General features: G+C 45.1%; 2 protein-coding genes across 7 annotated transcripts in view; one reads left to right on the top strand and one right to left on the bottom strand.

Annotated features, from left to right (window-relative positions):
- Positions 1–233: 233 nt before the first annotated feature.
- MED21 (mediator complex subunit 21) lies at positions 234–6,134 on the bottom strand. The gene is made up of 4 exons (XM_082309462.1): positions 6,019–6,134; positions 5,511–5,625; positions 3,348–3,448; positions 234–674 (listed from the first exon to the last, which is right to left on the bottom strand). Exons 1-4 carry the CDS (start codon positions 6,058–6,060, stop codon positions 498–500), a joined length of 435 nt encoding a protein of 144 aa, XP_082165588.1. The 5' UTR covers positions 6,061–6,134; the 3' UTR covers positions 234–497.
- Positions 6,135–8,000: 1,866 nt separating this feature from the next.
- The window catches only part of TM7SF3 (transmembrane 7 superfamily member 3), a 37,514-nt gene continuing 26,982 nt past the window's right edge, over positions 8,001–18,532 (top strand). For 5 of the 6 annotated variants that reach the window (XR_014227901.1, XR_014227902.1, XR_014227903.1 and 2 more), the window contains exons 1-5: positions 8,245–8,378; positions 13,913–14,067; positions 15,838–15,988; positions 16,401–16,521; positions 17,300–17,471. Coding sequence is in view for 1 of the 6 variants with exons in the window: in XM_082309457.1 (XP_082165583.1) it covers positions 8,309–8,378; positions 13,913–14,067; positions 15,838–15,988; positions 16,401–16,521; positions 17,300–17,471 (669 nt within the window). In the remaining 5 variants the exon portion in view is untranslated. Of the gene's footprint in view, positions 8,150–8,244; positions 8,379–13,912; positions 14,068–15,837; positions 15,989–16,400; positions 16,522–17,299; positions 17,472–18,532 lie in introns of those variants that run through there. The other variant, XM_082309457.1, reaches the window with a different exon arrangement.

Raw genomic sequence — 18,532 nt, forward strand, 5'->3', positions numbered from 1 at the left:
GTTAATTAAAACAGATGGCCACCGCTGTATTCACATCATCGTCTCGCACTGCCTCCATGGAACCCTGGCAAATTCAAGTGTGTTTGAATATTTGAAGTTTGAAAGTAGGACTGAGCAAATTACACAAATACTCTGAGAATATTTTCCTTCTGAATTCCCTTTAGGGAGTAAGATCTGTGTAATGAAGATAAATCAGACTGAGGTCGGACAGATTTATGAACAGAAAAGAAAGCTCAGAAATTAATATTTTAAGTCAAGGAAACATACATCAATACACGTAATTCTAGAACAGAACCACCGATTCTGCAATAGAAGTGTTTCTCATACAAAACGTGCAGCGTGAGCTTTGACAGAAGACATTGTTACCGACGACAAGAGAGCGCTCAAGAGTCCCACAGGAGCGGGGCTGGGTGTTACACCTCCCCGTGGGTGCAGAGCCGTGTTTCCAACCCGCCCCACCGCAGTTCGGTTTCGCAGGGGCGCGCTGCCCTCTGCTGCTACGCGTCTGGAAGGGGCTGGCTGTGCGTGCCGCTTCTCGTCTTCAGCTGCGACTGGGCGATATCTGCCAGGGCACTCTGTATCTTTTCCAGCAGCATATCCCCACGATAAACTACCTCTTCCAGACGGGCAGCTGCTTCATGATTTTCTTCTTCCAATCGATACAGACTAGCAGCCTTGAAAGTAAAAGGGAGAAAAGTAAGGATCTTCAAATACAAAATTGACTTGCTACTAAAGGACGGTGAGGGAACACTCAGTGCTCCCTAGAAAAGAGAAAGGTTCTCTCTTTAGCCCCTGATTACATACTAGCAACTTCAAAGTAACTCGTTATAGGTTGCAGCCTAAAACAGCGCATATCCACATTGAGTAAACACAAAGCCCCCCAACAGAGATGTCGCCTTCTTTCATATTACGACTCTTGGCTCAGCACAGCTTTTCTTGATGAGGAGCATTTATCCCTGTCCCCTCTCCCTTACTGAAAGGTGCTCAGCAAGATGTAAGCATAATTCATTTAAACCTTTCCGTTAAATAGCATATTTCAGATGAAACTGTATTATTTAACCTTTTTTCTTCAATATTTTGTTTCAGAACCAAATTGCTTTTCAGTAAGACAAAATCTAGTGAAATAAAACATTTTAACTTCAAAATATATTAATACTTTAAAATATTTACCAAATTTAAAACTACTAAAAAACTTGTTCTAACTCAATAACAGAAAAGACAAAACAAAATAGTTTCAAATGGATATTTTTTAAAGCAGTTATCCAGGTTTATATACAGGTCCTTAAGAAGTCATGCTTAAACTAACTGGCAAATTCTACCCACATATTCATCTTCTGTTCTGCAACACTGATGTCTTTATATATAAATATATGCACAAAGGACTTGACAGCCCTTGGAGGAAGGAAGATAGAAGGAAGATAACAAAAGGTAAAAGTTTGAAATTTAGAATCCAGCTCAATTACTTCAGTCTCAGTTGTTAAATAGCTGACTGCAGGTAAGCTGCAGATTTGAGTGGAATATGTACTACCAACTGCACCACAAGGAAACTCAAAAGGGACGGGTAAATTGTGTTGGGCATTAGTGTAGCAGCCCCTTTTTTCATTTAAGACAAGTGTCAGATTTGAAACATATACCAAGACAACCTTGGTATCAAAAAAAAAAAAAAAAAAAGATCGGCCTAACTACATCTCTATTAGCCAAGTATCTACCACTTCTCAATAAAACCTGTACTGCGTATTGAGTATTTCAAGCATCTTCATAACAGTCTTTACAAGAATGTCAGGATATTTATCTTTAATACTGCACCAAATTAAACAACAGCAAATAAAAACCAGAATCAGTAAGTGATGGAATCTAAGCTAACATCTCAAAACCACACCAAACAGAAAAGATGAGAAATTCTTGTGAAACGAGATTCTGCATTAACAGAGCAAGAAACTGTTCGAGTATCACCTCGAAGGAAAGCATGCTCCTATTGGATAACGAGCCCCTCTTTCTGGAGCACCCTGCTTTCCCTGCATCAGCTGTCACTATGATCAGACCCTGCTCAGTCATGGAAGAAGCCTGTAATTTGTCTGCAGCAGGAAAGCTGTCTTCAGTGATTAAATATGCAGTTACATGAAATTATGCTGGTGTTAACAGGCCCAATTAGTATGTTCAGCCTTTATTGTGACTAGCAACATTTCCAAATTCAACCTCCTCTGTTTAAAACCAAATGTGATGTGACTGTCAAGTAATTTGTATTTGGCCCAGCAGGCACCTCTAGTCTTTTGTAAAATGCCTTTGAATAGTTACAGATTATCAACTCAGGTGTAAAACCTTCAGGTGCTCTTAAAGCAGTTCCAGGGTTCTCAGAGAAACAGCACTCTTTGCACCCTTGTTGCATTCTAAAGAGAAAATACTTGATGTAAATCCAGCGGTTAGAGTCAAAAAGAAAAAAAAAAAAGATGCTGTTTAATAGGCAAGATCTGTAGAAGCAACAGCAAAAAAAAAAAAAAATCCCCAAAACCCCAACACAGTGGCATTCTTTGAATCATGGGTCCAATGCATTTCTTGGAAGTGAGAAACAGCTGAGTATTGTGAAAGGATTCACAGGCTGTTTGCAGCAGTTCAGCTCCTGTACGGCAGGGAACAGAGGCTGTGATACCGGCTGCACCTGCTAATAGCTGCCTGATCAGTTGCCACTTTCTGTTCCCAAGCTCTTCCTAGAGTACCTCTGGTCTGAAGAGAGAAGGAGCAAGAAACAAAAGCACCCAGTTTGGCTGGCTGGTCCCAAGAAGGGCAACTTCTGAAAAGGGAAAGAACTGTTTTGTGACAGAGCTGGAGAACTTGAAGGATACGCTGCAAACCCTTTACCAACCAGAAACATTGTGGAAGGACGCAACAGGCTTCAGTGAAGTGTTGGCTCTGCAGCTACAAAATGAAACGTGCTCCCAATGAGCAAGAGAGTATGAAAGATTATCCAAAGGAAAAAACAACAACAAACCCCACAATGTTGCACCTGTTGTATTAATATTTGAACAGGTGGGGGGAAAAAAACAGGTAGCAGTTTCCAGTATTGTGGTGTTAAGATAAAAACACCTTTTTTTTTTTTTTCAGAAAACATTCTAACAGAAAAGTAAGTTTAAAATATTCTCACTGTGTATAACCTTATTTAGAACTAGATGCCACTTCAGTATTTCCACTAAGCCTATGAAGTACTCACAGGCTACCCTTATGAAAAATTCAGGCTTACATTAAAGTCATTTTTCAAGATTACATGGCCTAGAGAGAAAAAAATATGTTTAAAAAAAGGAAGAAGTTTGCCTTCAGTTATGTTTTGATACTTCAATTAAGAACACTCTTACCTGCAAAGCTGCTGTTGATTCTTCACTAGGCAGGGAATCTATTAGAACATCAATATCTTTCGCAGTTCGTGCAATCAATGCGGCAAACAGTTGGGCGTACTCTTTAAAAAAGAAAAGTCAGCCTACTCAGTACATTATTAGAAATAAGCACAATTCTGCATACACAGCACAGAAAGTTCTACAGACTTTAAGTATGCAGGTGTTAAAAATTCTCCTACATGAAGAAAACAACAGTATCACAACTGACGAGAACTCAACCATATTAGAAGATGAAGGTAGTTTGATTCCAATCCTAGATTAAACAAGGTAACCGGTTATACAAGGCCTGGGCTTTGTACAAGTGAGAAAACAGCTAGAACTCCATCACGGTAAGCCAGTTAAGAAATGACTAATACCAGTATTAAGTGTCCTAGTCACTACATTAAGTATTGAGAAGTAGCTAGAAACTCATTTAACTTTTCAATCCTTGCCTTGAAATCTGCCACTAGACAAAAAAAGAACACTAGAAACAATGTAAAGGTAGTGATTCAAATAGATGGATTATTTAAATCATGTTAAGCAACAGATTATTAGTGAAAGAATTTGAGGTTTTTTAATTAAAAAAAAATTCCTATTCAGCCACAGAAAAAGTTAAATTGCCTCTGAGAAATGGAAAAGGATTGGAAGTTTAAAACTGACCTTAATTTAGCTGCTATATCAGTGAAAGAACTGCATGGACTTTTAATAAGAGGCCAGGAACAAAACCTTTCCATATGGAATTGTGTCCATTCAATTTGAATTAAGTCCATTACTACCGCTAAAATATTGAAACAGCCCTTTTCAATTTATAAGTTAAGATCTTATGTATTTGTTTATGCTGCTTAGTTCATGAACTATTTGTGGAAGCAAGAGAGAAAATACTTTCTAATGGCAAAAATCTATAGAAGACAGTGGCATTCTCAAAGGTACACTTGACTTTAACTTAAAAAAAACCCCCACAAACAACAAAACCAACATATCCATTTAAAGCTAACTCAGGGTCACCACAGGGTTTACCTGTAAAGAGTTTTAAGGCCTTCTTATTAAGACTTTAAATATCTAAAGAAACATAACTGGTAGTTTTGTTTTGCCTCATCAGCATTGCTAACGTGGCTGTATGATTTTACTGAAGTCACTATATTCAGAATTTTAGAAAAAGAAAAATCAAAAGAGAAGTCAGTCATGACCTACCATTTTAAGACCTTAACAAAGCCTCTAGCTCCTGGCACCACGCTGATGCCGGCACCTGGGACAGCAGCAGGTAAGATGAGGAAGGAACCAAGCCTTTCAGCTGGCTCTTCCAACTAATTCCAGTATCAGAGAGCAAACCACCATAGACCAATAAAGAACTACTATTTGACTGTCCCAGAAAGTGCATTGCTGCTCTCCAAACTAGCCTCCCCTGACATCCTAATAGACAAACCTAATCTGATACAAGATATATGTAAAATTTTCTCAGGAAAAAAAAACGGGGGGGGGGGGGGGGAGAAGAAAAAAGATTCAGGAGTAGAATAACATGGTTATTTAAATACTAGCTTGAAATTATCAAATCAGGGAGAACTTTTAGTTTGCTTGCCAAGTTCGGTGTCTTAGATCAGTTTCTCGTCTCTGAAAAAAGAACAACCCAAACCCAAAAACAAAACAGCCAACAACAAAACCACAAATGCCAATGGGGAGATTTGACATGACATTATTCCTTAATTAATTACATAATCAGATGATACATGGAGAAACACAAATAATTAAAAGGTTATGACATGGAGAATTTTAAACTCATACATGATTTCATAAAACTAACGCTACTTCTTTCTAAAAAGACTTCTTGGAAGTAATGAACAACTCACAACCTCTTGCAGCAGTCTTATTAAAATGGTTTATATCTGTAGAGCTACTGTATTTGTGCAAAGAAACCCAGACAAGAAATACATTGTAATGCTTACTTAACACTTAAAATTGCATTTCCACTATCACAATCTCATGCAGCAAGTGCAGCTGACACCAATTTATGACTTAAATGCAATCGCTCCTCCAGTTATCGGTGGAATTGTTTGTTGAGCATGAAATAGAGTACAGATTTTGTATCATAGATGTGCTACATCAGAACATGTTCACATTTTGTTAGGACATGCAGAAAAACAGACTTGCCTTCCGTTGGATTAGCAGGCTGATCTTTGTTTATTGCTGTCTGAATGTTGCTGAAAGAGGCTGGGGGGCCACACTGCTGCAACACTCCAATGGCATTACAGAACTGGTCTGCGAGCTGCAAGCAACAAAGAGAGCGTTAATTTATGTCACTACTAAAGCTATTTCAATTTTATTTTTGCATCCCAGTGGACCCCACGCAGCAGCCCACCCACACCCCGCCGTCAGGTGGGCGCACACCCCCGCAGCCCATGACGGCCAGTGGCGATGCCCCCCTGCCTGGGGGCTGCCAGCGCTCGGCGCTGCGGGCAGGGGACCCGGAGAGGGATCGCAGCCCCTCACACGCCCAACGGCCAACAACGGCCAGGCCCGGGCGCAGCGGCACAGGCCGTAGAGGCGGGAGGGGACGCGGCGCGACGCAGCCCAGCGCCAGCCTACCCCAGCCTGCCCGCCCCGCCGGTAAGAAAAACAACGGACGTCGGGAGAGAGAAGAGATCAGCGCTCGCCTCACCGAGTTGACGGCGTCCTGCAGCTGCGTCAACCGATCCGCCATGGCGCCGCCGCCGCCCACCTGACCGGGCGGCAGCAACCAGCTCAGCCAATGGGGCGCCTGGATGTTGGGGGGGCGGGGACGGGGGCGCGGCACGGCGCGGCACGGCGCGGCACAGCCGCGGCGCGGGCCTCCTTCCGGTGTGGCAGGGCGGGCCTGGCGCGCCCCCTGCAGGCCAGGAGGAGGCCCGCTCCCACCTCCGCTGAGGCGGCGGGGCCGGGCGGCCGCGGCCGGGGGCGGCAGCAGGAGGGGCGGCCCCGCGTTTCAGAGCCAGAGGAAGCCACTTTCTGACGCTTTTTGCTTTGTCGCCCGTGTGTGGCAGCTGCTGAACTGCTGGGCAGGCCCCGGCTTTGCATACCACCGCGCGGGGCAGAGGCGGGGTGGGCCCCCGAGGCGCTGCGGCGGCGGGCGCCCTTCATCTGCGGGACCGGGCGGTTCGAGCCCGTTTCTTTCTCTCAGCAGCGCTCACGATTGTAGCAGGGCAAAACCCCGCCGTTGCTGTGTTACTGGCACTGGAAGGCGCAGCCGTCGCTGTACGACAGCCGCTCCGACGCCGGCGGAAGGCAGCCCCGCCGCTCGGGTGCCCCACTCCAGCCCTGAGCCGGGCAGGCATCGCCTCAGGCGGCTGGGGAGCGGGGGAAGGCCGGGAGCGTGGCGCTCTCAGCGATCCGGCGTAGAGCCAGCAAGAGCCGGCTCCGTGCCCCTGGGCCGGAGAAGAACCGCGGGTTTGTGCCGGTCAGTGCGCGCCCGGTATTCAGCCGGTGGGACGGGGCACCCGGGGGGGCTGCGCCGCCCTCGGGGGTCTTCGGGCGAGGCGAGGCGAGGCGAAACCACGGCTGACCTGCCCTGGCGCCGGCCGCAGTCCGGCTGCGAGGGGGCAGCTGGGCTGGCGGCCTCCGGGAGCTGCCTCCGGCTAAGGCGCCGGCGACGCCGCGGGTGCGGGCGCCCCGCAGCAAGGCGTACGCCACGGGACTCCTTCGCCGCTTACGGCTACCCGCTTTGCCGCGGTGCAGACTAATCCCCCAGGAGCGTTTTTTTCCGATGGCGTGGTCGGGGTTAGGATTTTGTCGGCTTGCGCGTGTAAACTGGGATGCGGGGTTCCTCCGTGCTCCCCTGTTGAAAAGCCAGGTCACAAACTACTGCGCCGTAGACCAAAACCTACCGCGCGTTTTTAAGGGGTTTACAACTCTTACTGAAGTCAACGGGTTCTTTCCTGGATTTCCACGAGCGGGAAGGATGCCGGACTGAGCCTGGAACAAGTGAGGCTCACGGCACGAGGCGAGCCTCTGGCAGGCACCGCGTGCGTCTGTGACTGGAAGCCGCGGGTGAGCAGCTTGGACGCCGAGCGGTGAATAAAGAGCGACTGAGGCCTCGCTCACAGAGGTCAGCTATGAGAGTGGCAAACGCTAGACAGGCTTTTAAGTCAAGATTTGACTTGCAGGAACCTCGTTGAGCAGAACAAAACAAACCTCAGCAAACTAGATAACCTGATGGAGAAAGGCTGGCTTCCGAAGCACAGTAGGGAAAGGCAGGGAGAAGAAAGTACACCCATTTATCTGGAATTATATAAACATGGACCAGCGCTCATCTCTGTCTTCTTCTTATGCCAGACTGACAGCTGCCTTTTGCATTTCAACTGGATCAAAGCAAGCTGGGGGGGAAAATAAACACAGTTGGGGTGACTGTACGAGGCTTTTTAGAGTCTAGGTTATGACGCGAATTCATAAATGAGGCCCAAACAAGAAATCGAAAACACACCCCCCAAAAAAAGAGAGACTTTTAATTTGCCTTCTGTTTTCTCCCGTCACACGCCCATGAGTCACCTTCGCAGACAGAGGCCCTTCAGCACAGCTCTGAGGCCTACCAGCATTTCTTACCACCGTTTGTAAGGCAAAAACCAAACGTCAGCTACATTAAAAATAAAAACAAAACAAAAAGTTAAATGCAACCTTCCCCATCTCGACCTGGAAACCTTCCCAAGCCTCCCCCTCACCCGCCCCGGTAACTGGCACGCAGCCGGCGGAGGCGACTTGAGAGGATAAAAGCCGTTGAGGGGCGGCGGTTGGAGCCGTTACCTCCGGGACTCGCGCAGGTGGGTGGCGGGAACGGCTTCTGCCGGGCGGGTCCTGGGAGGCGGCGCAGCGCCCGCGAAGGCGGGCGCTGCGCCGCCTCCCAGGACCCGCCCGGCCCAAGCTCCTCCTAAGCGCCCTGGCCCGCTCTCAGCTTCATCTCCCCTTCCCTCCGCAGCGCCATGCGGCTCCCTCCTTCCGCCGTGGTGCTCTTGGGGCTCCTGGGGGTCCTGCGCCATGGCGGCGCCTCAGGTGAGTGCGGTGCGGAGAGGTGGGCGGGGGGAGCTGTGGGCCGTGGCCGCCATTAGGCAGCCGGAAAGACCGGTGGAGGCCGGTTTGTAGCGGGGAGAGGGTGTTTTTGGCCAGGTCGATACCTAGCAGGATGGAGGGGAAGGGGCTTGTTGTGAGGAGGGACCTACAGAGCCTTTTGGGGGTTTCCCAGGCAGCGGCGGGGCGACCTGCTGCTGGGTCGAGGGTTGAGCAAGACTGAGGATCAAAGCGAAGACGTAGCTGTCTGCAGAGCTGGAGAGGGGTTTTATATATTCGCGGTTATCTTAATCTTTGGTGTGTGCAGGGAGAACCCCTTCCTCCCTCCCCCCCCTTTTTTTTCCCCATTTTTTTTACAGCTTAATTGCTATGAACGCTATCGTTTTAACTCTTACATAGATCTGCTGGGTTAATTTTTACCATGCCGTTGCAGGGATACAGTACAGGCTGATGAGTCTGGTGTAGAGTTGTATCCTTCTAAGGAAACAAGGTGGCATTCACTACCCATGAGTTTATATGAGAAAGGGAACAACGTGAATAGTGGGATGATTTTTTTTTTTTTTTTACCACATTCTGGTGGTCGTGCGTTCCCAGCACTCTGCGAATTGTGCATTGAAAAGCATTGTCCCTGTAAAATTAACAAAATAAGCGAAACCCCTTAGAATTTAGAGCTTGGTTCCTAAAATTACTTGTTGGCTGTACTGATGTAATCTGACTTTATATGGCATGGACTTTTTTTTGGTAATTCCCCTGTGTTCCTGCATGTGACTAAAATAGGCATCCAGAGGTAAGTGTAGAGTATAGCTTGTGAAGATTTAACAGCTGCTTACTTTTTTCTGGTTAAACTCTTATCTGTTCAAATAAAAAAAAAAAAAAAAAAAAAAACAGTTTCCTTTCAGAGGTAGTTCAGAGATAAGCAAGCAGTCCCTTATGTTAGGGCTGATGTAAGCCTCCTCTTCTTAGTTTTCCTTTATTTTTAAACTTGCCTCTAATGAACCTTAATTGTCCAAAAGGAGAAATCTGCTCTTGGGATACTTTGCAAGGCTGCAGGACAGTGTTTGGAATCAGTCTCAAGCGTGGAAGGCTTCGTCCCTTTCCCCCCCCCCAGTCTCATGCTCAAAATCTTAGGGGAGAGCCAAGTGTTCCCTGCTTCTTGCAAGCCCTAGAAGCTCAGGCTTGGCACCTGATGGTGGCAAGTAGGTCTGAGAAGTAAGGCTCAATGTTCTTAAATCTTAATGCTTATATTAAAAGATGGTGACAAGCAATTTGTCTCGGACTTGACTGAAAATGGGTCACGAGTCAACTAATTTTTTTACAGTATGTAGAAAGGGGGAACGAATATGGGACTAAGCTAACTGCTTTGCCTTGAAGGAGCGTGCTGCTGTATTTCCTTGCAGAGTTGAGGGTGGAGGGGGAAAGTGTTTTCCTCATGAAAAGCTAATAAGCTGTGTAATTTGTGTACCAATGTCTAGCTGATCATTAGGCCCTTTGAAGAAGGATGCTTGCTGAATGGTTCACTTACTTGAAATTGTCTTGTGGTTATTCAGTCTTGGACACCCAGGTTTGCAGGGATGGGCTGTGCTGTCTCCTAATGCTAGAAGATCCTGCTTCACTTTAAAAGTGCTAATCAGTAAAGTCTCTGTGTAATGGCCTATATTACCTCTCTGGGGTTCTGATGGACTGCAGCTCTTCAAACCTGGTGTTTGTGCAGAAGTGTTTTATATATCATGCTTGTTGCCTCCCAGGGAGCTCCACCTTCATGAAGCAGGAGTGCAGCTGGCCTTGTTTGCTACATCCAAACCAGGTTGTTTAGTGTTGGAAAAGTGAAAGTGAATTTATAGTGTAATCAGGATTGAGCAATGCCCTTTTCATAAAGGGAGCTTATCTGGATGGACTTAGTTTATGCTAGCTGTTTAGTCTATGCAGTGACAACACTTTAAAATAAGAGGTTCACACAAAGCTATTCAGCTGTCTGAATGTATTGGACAGCTGGTCACTTGCATCTTGAAGTGTTATTGCCCAGATGCGCAAGTGATGTCTTAATCAACAGCGCCAGCAATTTGACTGAAGCCAGGTCTTGTGTGTTCTGGCTGATAATCAAAGTGGATTAGTAAAACTGTAAGCATGTGAGACAGGTACTTCTTCCCTCACTTTTCAGACTGTAGAAGACCTCATGACCTCTAAATTGGTGGACAGAATAGTCTTCTGGGATGGGAGTGGTGCAGTTGGTCAAAAGCCACATTCTGTGGCACTATGCTTTAAGCATCAAACTGTGCTCTAAGCATGAGTCTCAGTAGACATGCAATTAAAGTTTAGAAGCTTTCATAAATCTTCTTACTTCTTTTGGGGGTAGGGTGGGGTCTTTTTATTTGGGGTTTTACTAGTGTGGGAAGATGGAGACCTTCTAGCAGGACTCTGCTATGCATCCATGCATGCATGGCCTTACAGGTCTGATACAATATGGCTGCTGCCTTTATTTTCTTAAATAACTGTATACTCATGTTTTTCCCTACTCAAACTAGTTTTCAGTCTGAGCTTGCATTTCATCTCCATTCAATGTCTTCATGTGACTGCTTGTTGACATACTCCCTACACTGGGAGATTCTTCTTACCTCTTAAAGCTTACATAAGGTTATTCTGCATATCCACTGTATTTTGGTTGGCACAGAGCAGAAATGCATTTTCTCTGACTGTAGAGAACCTCTTTGAGGCAAGCGTAATGTTTGAACATGGCTCTGTAGGTAAAGACTGTTCCTGTATGGGCAGCAATGGCATTTCTTCAGTTGTGCTTCTTAATGGAAATGGCAGTGGTTTATCTTTGCTGCATGTGCTGCTGAACCTGCAGTACTGTTTGGTGTGCTACCTTCAGTGAGGTCAAGCTTGCCCAAGGAAACAGCTTCCATGCCGTGGCCAGTACTGCGTGTTCATGGAGGGCTTGGTATCTGTCCTTCAAAGCATCTTTGACAATACTGAACTCTGTATGGCTCAGATAGTCTAACGCCTGTCTGAGAACTTGCAATAGCAATAGGCCTCATGAATTGTGAGTCGGTTAATTTGTCTTGCTCTTCATGCTCCCTTTCTGCCTCAGAGCACCACCAGTGACTTTTACAAATGACAGAAAAAGAGAAGGCTGGAAAGGTGCTGTAGTCTGTGGCCATGTAGCAACTGCTCTCCCAGCAAACTTCTTGGAGGGTTCTGCTGCTCTGCTGTGCTTGTGAACTCTCCCTTTAGTCATCTTTCAAGCCTGGCCAGCAGTGTGGTTGAAGGAGCATGTGAACAAGAAGCTGAAAAATACTCATCTGATGGATGTAGCCATTCTTGTTCTTCACCCCTGAATCTATGCTCTTCTGTCCGGACTTTGGTTTAAAATGTATGTCACATGCACTGTTTTAGGAGCAATTATGCAGACAATAAAGCGATGTAGAACACTATGCCTTAATTTACCACGCTAATTAAACTTGAGAGAGTGCCTCTGACATTTAGAGTCTCATGATCATGTTGAAGTAGTGGCTGCATGTCTTGCTGACAAACCTGTTCTTATTAATGCAGAGGCCTCTGGGTATGAGTACAGAGTGGAGGTGAGAAACAAGATAGAGCAATGCAGGTTTTTTTTCCCCTTGATGTAGAGCATAGAGAGGGTGTATATGGTTTCAGCTTTATTCCTTAAAATAACATCTAAGTGTGAACATCCTGCAGTTCAGGAAACTGTGCTGAAGTTCTTAAAGATCAAAGAAAAATATTTTTCCTATGTTCTAAGCTTTCACTCCAGATTTCTGAGTGCATAGATGTGTGGTCTGTGCCTTTTGAATGCTTTTCTTTAGCATTCAGACTGTTAGTTGCATTTCTGGTAGAACTTAAGAGCTAAGGAGGAAAGAGGTCTTATGAAGGGGAGGATAGCTGAATGCTGCTCAAGGGACTCTATCAGAAATGGAAGAATACACAAAGCTTTTTTGTAGCTCTTAATTTTACATTAATTACTGTTTGAAAACTTGGAGTAGACACTTCTTTTACCTTAATGTAAACTAAAGATGATGGGACAGAACGATGGAGAATTTTTTTTTCTCTTAGTTTATGATCCCCATATTTCAGCTGGTTTTTTTTTGGTGATGCAGTACTGGTATTAATCAAATTTTGGGGGTGAGCATGTAAGGGTTGAAGTTAGCAAGATGAGATGAGTTAGACTTTTCCTCCACTGTGGGGTGAGTGGAGGAGGCATGAAGGTAGGAGGTTGCCTCTGTTTACATATCATCAAGAGGCAAAGAAGCTGGCTAAAGATGCCAGTTCTTGGCAGAGGAGAGTGAAAGATAACAGGAACGGAATTACAAAGTACTGGGTACAGTTTTGGATGAGAAGACTGTATCCCTTCCCTTTTTTTGGATGGGAGACCACCTGTGTCATCAGCAACAGTGTATATGGGATGGTGCTGTTGATTACTCTGTGCTTCTGTTAAAGTACTTGACAGTATCAACCCTTTACACTAGAAGAGGCAACTTTATTGAGGAAGTACTCGGTATGTGTTTAGGCTTGATAAGTTTTAGGTTTGCTGGGCTACTGTGTGTGCGTGCTGGGGAATTTGGGGAAAAACCTGAAAGGCATTGTGCGTGCTCTGCAAGCATCTAGTCTGCCTGCTAACCTCCAACAAAAGAGAATCTTGTGGCTTCTGTATGGCTGCTTCGCTTTCCTCCCTTGACATCCTCTGTCCCTCAAGAGCCCAGCACAGGGAGAAACCAGGCTTTCTTGCAGGACTTGAATGACAAGCCAAAACTGATTCTCAAAAAAACTTATATCCTAGGTCTTGTGGTTCCCTTTTAATTTAAATGACAGTGGATCATGGGGTTGTGCTCATTGTAAGAGGAAATGGTCTTGGTTGTGTCTTGGAAAAATTAGTCAGATTTTTAGATACAGAAATCAGGGCCCAACAATCCTAATTAAGAATAGTGTGGGAGCAAAAGACATATGTGAAGTAGCTGAAAGTGGGTAAGTATACATATGTAAACTACAGATTTGACTCTGTTATAGAAGTTGACTCCAGCTCCCATGGTCTGGGAATTACCCAGGAAGTCTAACAGGTATTCTGCAAGTTGGCTGGCTAATACAAGCATACTCACCTGGATTTGCCAAAGAGCAAGTAGTACTCAGTATCCTCTTATTTATTCTGCTGAATGTTACTTGCTGTTGATTGCACTCGCTGGTTAGCTGCAGCTCGTGTCCATTGCTGATGAGCTCAACTGTATCAGATACCGAGCTTCTGGCAGGAAGTCGTGCCCTATGTGCTTAGGTGCATGCCAGGCTGCACAGCAGGTTCTCTAGCTATATCTGCTCTTGTAGGTATAGCTCTGTGTATAGTAGTCTCTGAAACCTTCATACAGCTTACAGGATCAGAGTAGCATAAAACAACATCTTGCTCTGTTCCCAGCTGACTAATATTGGGCTACTGGAAGCTTCCAGGCTCCCCTTGGTAATTGCTTCCCTCTGGACAAAAAAAAAAAAACCACGTGTCTTCCTCTTTTGTAATGCAGGTCTTCTTGAGCTCTCCTTGGGAAAATTCAGAAATGTCCTACTTAACCAGACCAATCCGGTGGAAGCTGTAATCAGGAACATTGCAAGCAATGTGACTGTTGTTATTTTTCAAGTACATGCCCAGCAAAGTGATGTGGTGATATCCTTTGATAAGGTATGGTAAGAGTGTCACTTCTGTTCTTAAGTGCTACTTTTCTTTCAGTAAAGGAGTTGGCTCTGGTACATGTAGGAATATAGAACTGAAGCGAATACAGAACTGAAGCTATATAAATAATATGAATATCGTACCTGCGTGACTGTTAGTATTATTTTAGTATCAGAAATCCTTTCTTGTACCTATATGTCATAGCTGCTATTTTGGAGGACTTAATGCTAAAGGTATTTCAGAGCTGGCTTGAAAATGTTTCAAGGCTCTTTGTTCTGGGTGGAAATGGTGTTTTTGACATGTGACTGCTGACTGCTATCCATCCGCTTGTCAATTAAAAACACATTCATGGTAAGTGTTTGCTGGATACCTTATACACTAAACATGATCATTTTGGGATGTTTAGTTGTCTGCTGTTTATGTGGCTGGGATCTAGCCACTACAGATATGATACGATGTCTTGTTACCCCAGCTTCTTGTCCTGAATCTAATTCTCCTTTGGTGGCACACAGAGAAATTCCTCCACAGTATTCCAGTGAAGGCTGCTACTTCTAGCCAGCATTCGTAGTGCTATACACTAGCCTCAATCTGTCCCGTCATTACTGGCATGAAATCTAAAATACTGATTTTTTTTTTTATGGTGCTGTGAGGCTCTAAGTGGTATTTGAGCAGAATGTAGGCTAAGCTGAAGGTAGTAGATAGGAATCTGACAGCTGCCATGCAGTTTCCCTTTCCCCATCAGTATTTTCCAAATGAGAAAATACTGAGTGCCAAGGAGTATTCTGGGAATCTTAGGAGATGAATAACCTGTAACACAAGTCACCCAGCTCATCATCTTTGTACTGGGGAAATAGCCAGGATTACAGGGCTAAGACATTACTGTTACGCCTGTTTTGGTCTTTGATTACCACTGGTAGAATCTTCTGCTGTCAATTCAGATCCTTTTTGCATTCATGGGCCTTACCAGGCCAAGGGCAGTGATGCATAAATGTGGCTATACTGCTTTAGGGATGGTCTGCCTCTAGAAATATGAAGCTGAGCCAGACCTTAAAGCCTGCCAGGTCCACAGTGCTTCCTTGCAGTGTTGCCTCAGATAACTGTGGCCTTCTTGGACAAAAGCACGTTTTTCCATGCTGAAAAATAGATTTGACTGCAGGTCAATTGGTTGTTCCAGCCACGTGAGTGTGATGCTGCCGTTGCTGCCTGATCTTTCCTCAAGACCTGTGATTATGAAAAGGATGGTGCTGGTGGGCATTGGGTCAGTAGCTGACCTGGCCCCAAGCACTGTTGTCTGGCATGGCTAGTGTTAAGTCGGCTGTCATACATTTATCTCCATTTTGGTCGAGATAGTGAGGTGCTTCTGCACTTTCGTTCCCAGAATGCTCTTTAGTGACAACTCACAACTTCTTGTGAGGGTTATTCCAATCCTTTTACACCTTTACTAGTGACTCTATTGCTTTGCAGCGGTAGACTTCAACTAGCTAGATTTCTCTGCAATTTGTGATTAACTCTTTAGTAGTCTCAAACATATCATTTGGTTTTTGAGCCTGAACTAGGCAGTGTGTGGTGTCAGAGGCCACTCCCTTCTTCCAGCTCCTTTTTTCCATCTTCCTTTTTTACTAGCTAGCTAAGGGCTGAATGCCTCATCTGTGGGAATTGGCACTGAAATGTGTGCCCTGCAGGTTTGTGGCAGGACTGTGACTTCTGTGCAATACATCAAGCTGTGGTGGAAATCTTCTCAAGAAGCACTGCTTGTTTTTATAACTTGTTTCTGTCCAGAATCCATCTGTGAACAGCTCAGGAACTGGAGTAGACAAAGGACTGGTTTCCATCCTTCGGCCTCAACAGAGCATATGTACTTGGTACCTTCGGTCACTGGATGCTAGCCAGGTGCTCAGCACAGCTATCTCTATTCCCTATATGGAGAAAGGTATGTCCTTATTACTTCTTAAGGGATGCCAGCTCTGCTTATTACAAGTTAACTATGAAATGAAGTGTTGACCTTTCAGAAGTGATGTTCTTACATGGTGCAAACCTATGATGGAAATGCCAGAAATTCTTTTGAAATGGGCTGAAAAAGTTTAGTATCATCGCTGAATTGCGAGTCATGTATAGGATGTACTGTATGGTCTTGTCATGACTTCAGCCTTAGAGTAGAAAACTGCTGTGCATATGTGTCAGGACCTATCTTAGACTGCAGTGAAACCACTTGTGTGACAATTTTATGTGCTCAGCAAGCAGATTATGCCTACAAGTACATGCATTGCTGAGGTCTTAGAGCTTTTTTCATGCTGTGTAAGAGGGGAGTAAAAACGACTACAGCTATGTTTTCTGTGTTCTAGATCCTATTCCTGGAGGCTGCAATCTAGAATTTGACTTGGAAGTGGATCCAAATATTTACCTAGACTACACATTGGTTGATACACACATCAAGTTTGCCCCTGCAAACTTGGGATATACCAGGTGTGTGAAAAAACTTCTGTGCACTGAGCAGGACCTCCTCTGTCCTGTATTTGGCCAAGGTCATAAAACAAGATTCTGCTGGGAAGGCTGACCATCCAGCTGCTGGCAGAAATCTTGTTTGCTGCAACAAACTGAGAAGTAAATAAGGAGAAGGGGGAGAGGTAACACAGTGAGAGATAAAAGCTGAGAGTTGCGTCTTGTGGGAGAGGTTATGCAACTTCAGATGTGCAGTCAGCAAATACTGGATCTTCCCATTCCTCATAATGACTTAATCTGTTTGAGGGGCAGTCATGTATTATAGGCAGTTTTATTCTTTTACTGATACTGAAGCATGATAATGACCTGGAGTTTTGTTTCATATTGAGACTTGAAATTATAAGGTATTGTTTCCTGAATAGTGCCTGATGTTGCAGGTGATAGGCAGGGAATGGGGAACGCTATATTCAGAGCTGTATATATAGCATGCAGGGGAAAAACAAACAGTGATGCTGTGACCTTTGGCTGTTGTGACCTCTTGGAACTCTTGTGCTGGTTCCTTATGACAACTCATAGGAAGCCTCTGTAAATGTAAAGGCAGCTGTGAGCACAGATACTACCTATATCGGGGTAGTTCTGCATAATACTGCTGTAGTCTGTGCTCACAAACATTTACAGTCTAGTTTTGAATTAGTTGCTGGTGTTAACTTCTAAAGAGTAGAAGCCAAATACTGCCACCTCAGACAGGTAACTTCTGACAACTAATGTTAAGATCTGGGGGCTGATCTCTCTTTAATTGCAGAGGAGCAAACCCACCATCCTGCGATTCAGGGACTGGTCAGAACTCCAGGTGGCGACTGCACTATGATGTCTACCAGTACTTCTTACCAGAGAACGATCTGTCTGAGATGGTACTCATGAGCCACATACAGAAGATGTCTGAGGTGCAAAGTATCAAAGCTAATGGCATTAAAGTAAGTCTGAAGCCCTGGTGTACCAGGCACGTGGCAGTGGCACTGTCTTAAGTTTTTTCCTCCCCTGTGCTTATCTTCCTTGAGTGGTGATATAAGCAAGTTGCTGATGCTTTGGGCTTCTGGCTTGTATCTTGGATTTCTGGCTAGGAAGTATACAGTGAGTGATGCATGCGAAATGGCAGCCGCTCTCTCCTGGGACAGAGGTGGCTAGTTAGCACAGCCTGAAGCGTGGCAGAATTGAGGCTTCTTGCAGTGGGCTCTGATACCGGGTAGATATTAGTGACTGGTCTGTGATGTGTTTCTATGTCTTGCACTCTTTTCTCAATTAAACGAGCTCTTGTTTCAGTGTCTTCCTGCTTGCTGAATACTACTTTAGCCACAGCGCTCCTTCAGTGGTGTCGAGGCCAGCTTGCCTATAGCAGTACTGCCACTGAGTGCCTGTAAATCCAGAAGTCGAGCCACTTCTGACAAAGATTGATACAGTCTCCTACCATGCCTGATAGATGCTGGGGACTGGCATCCTCAGATGCTGAGAAGTGGCCAGGGAATGCAAGGAAGAGAGGAGGGAGGAGAGTATAGTGGAACTGGACTAGAAACGGGCCCCATTTGGAATGGCATAAAGAGATCTGATGGGCAAGAGCAAATACTTGCTGTGTGTTTACATACTCCCCAGCAAAGAGATGGGAAGGGACAGGGAGGGGAGAATCCTGGTGGCCATGACCTGTCTGGCCTTGCTAGGGAGTAGAATGGCGGTCTTGCCTGCTTCAGAGGCCAGACCTGGGTTAGTAGACTGACAGGGAAACTGAACTGTGTCCTCAAATGAGGAGGAGCAAAACACATGAGTGAGAGAATCTTCTCCCCGTCAGAAAACATAGTAATGTCGGAGGAAGTGGAGTCTGTCCTGTAAGCCTTTAATACTTCAATTGGTCATACTGAGAGGGTTCAGAATAAGAGAGCTCTTGCCTGCAGTTCTTGCTGATCATCATCTTTGAACAGCTGAGTATTCCCTCAGCTGTATGGACACATCAATATGCTGACAGTGACAAGCAGTTCCTTGCAAT

Source organism: Platalea leucorodia (genome assembly GCF_965183815.1).
Source record: "Platalea leucorodia genome assembly, chromosome: 4".
Classification (NCBI taxonomy): Eukaryota; Metazoa; Chordata; class Aves; order Pelecaniformes; family Threskiornithidae; genus Platalea; species Platalea leucorodia.

Coding starts and splice junctions, on each gene's coding strand:
- MED21 (XM_082309462.1), bottom strand. CDS start 6,060: ATGGCGGATCGGTTGACGCAGCTGCAGGACGCCGTCAACTCG. Junction 5,626..6,018: donor TGCAGGACGCCGTCAACTCG/GTGAGGCGAGCG, acceptor TGTTGCTTGCAG/CTCGCAGACCAGTTCTGTAA. Junction 675..3,347: donor AATCAACAGCAGCTTTGCAG/GTAAGAGTGTTC, acceptor TTTACTTTCAAG/GCTGCTAGTCTGTATCGATT.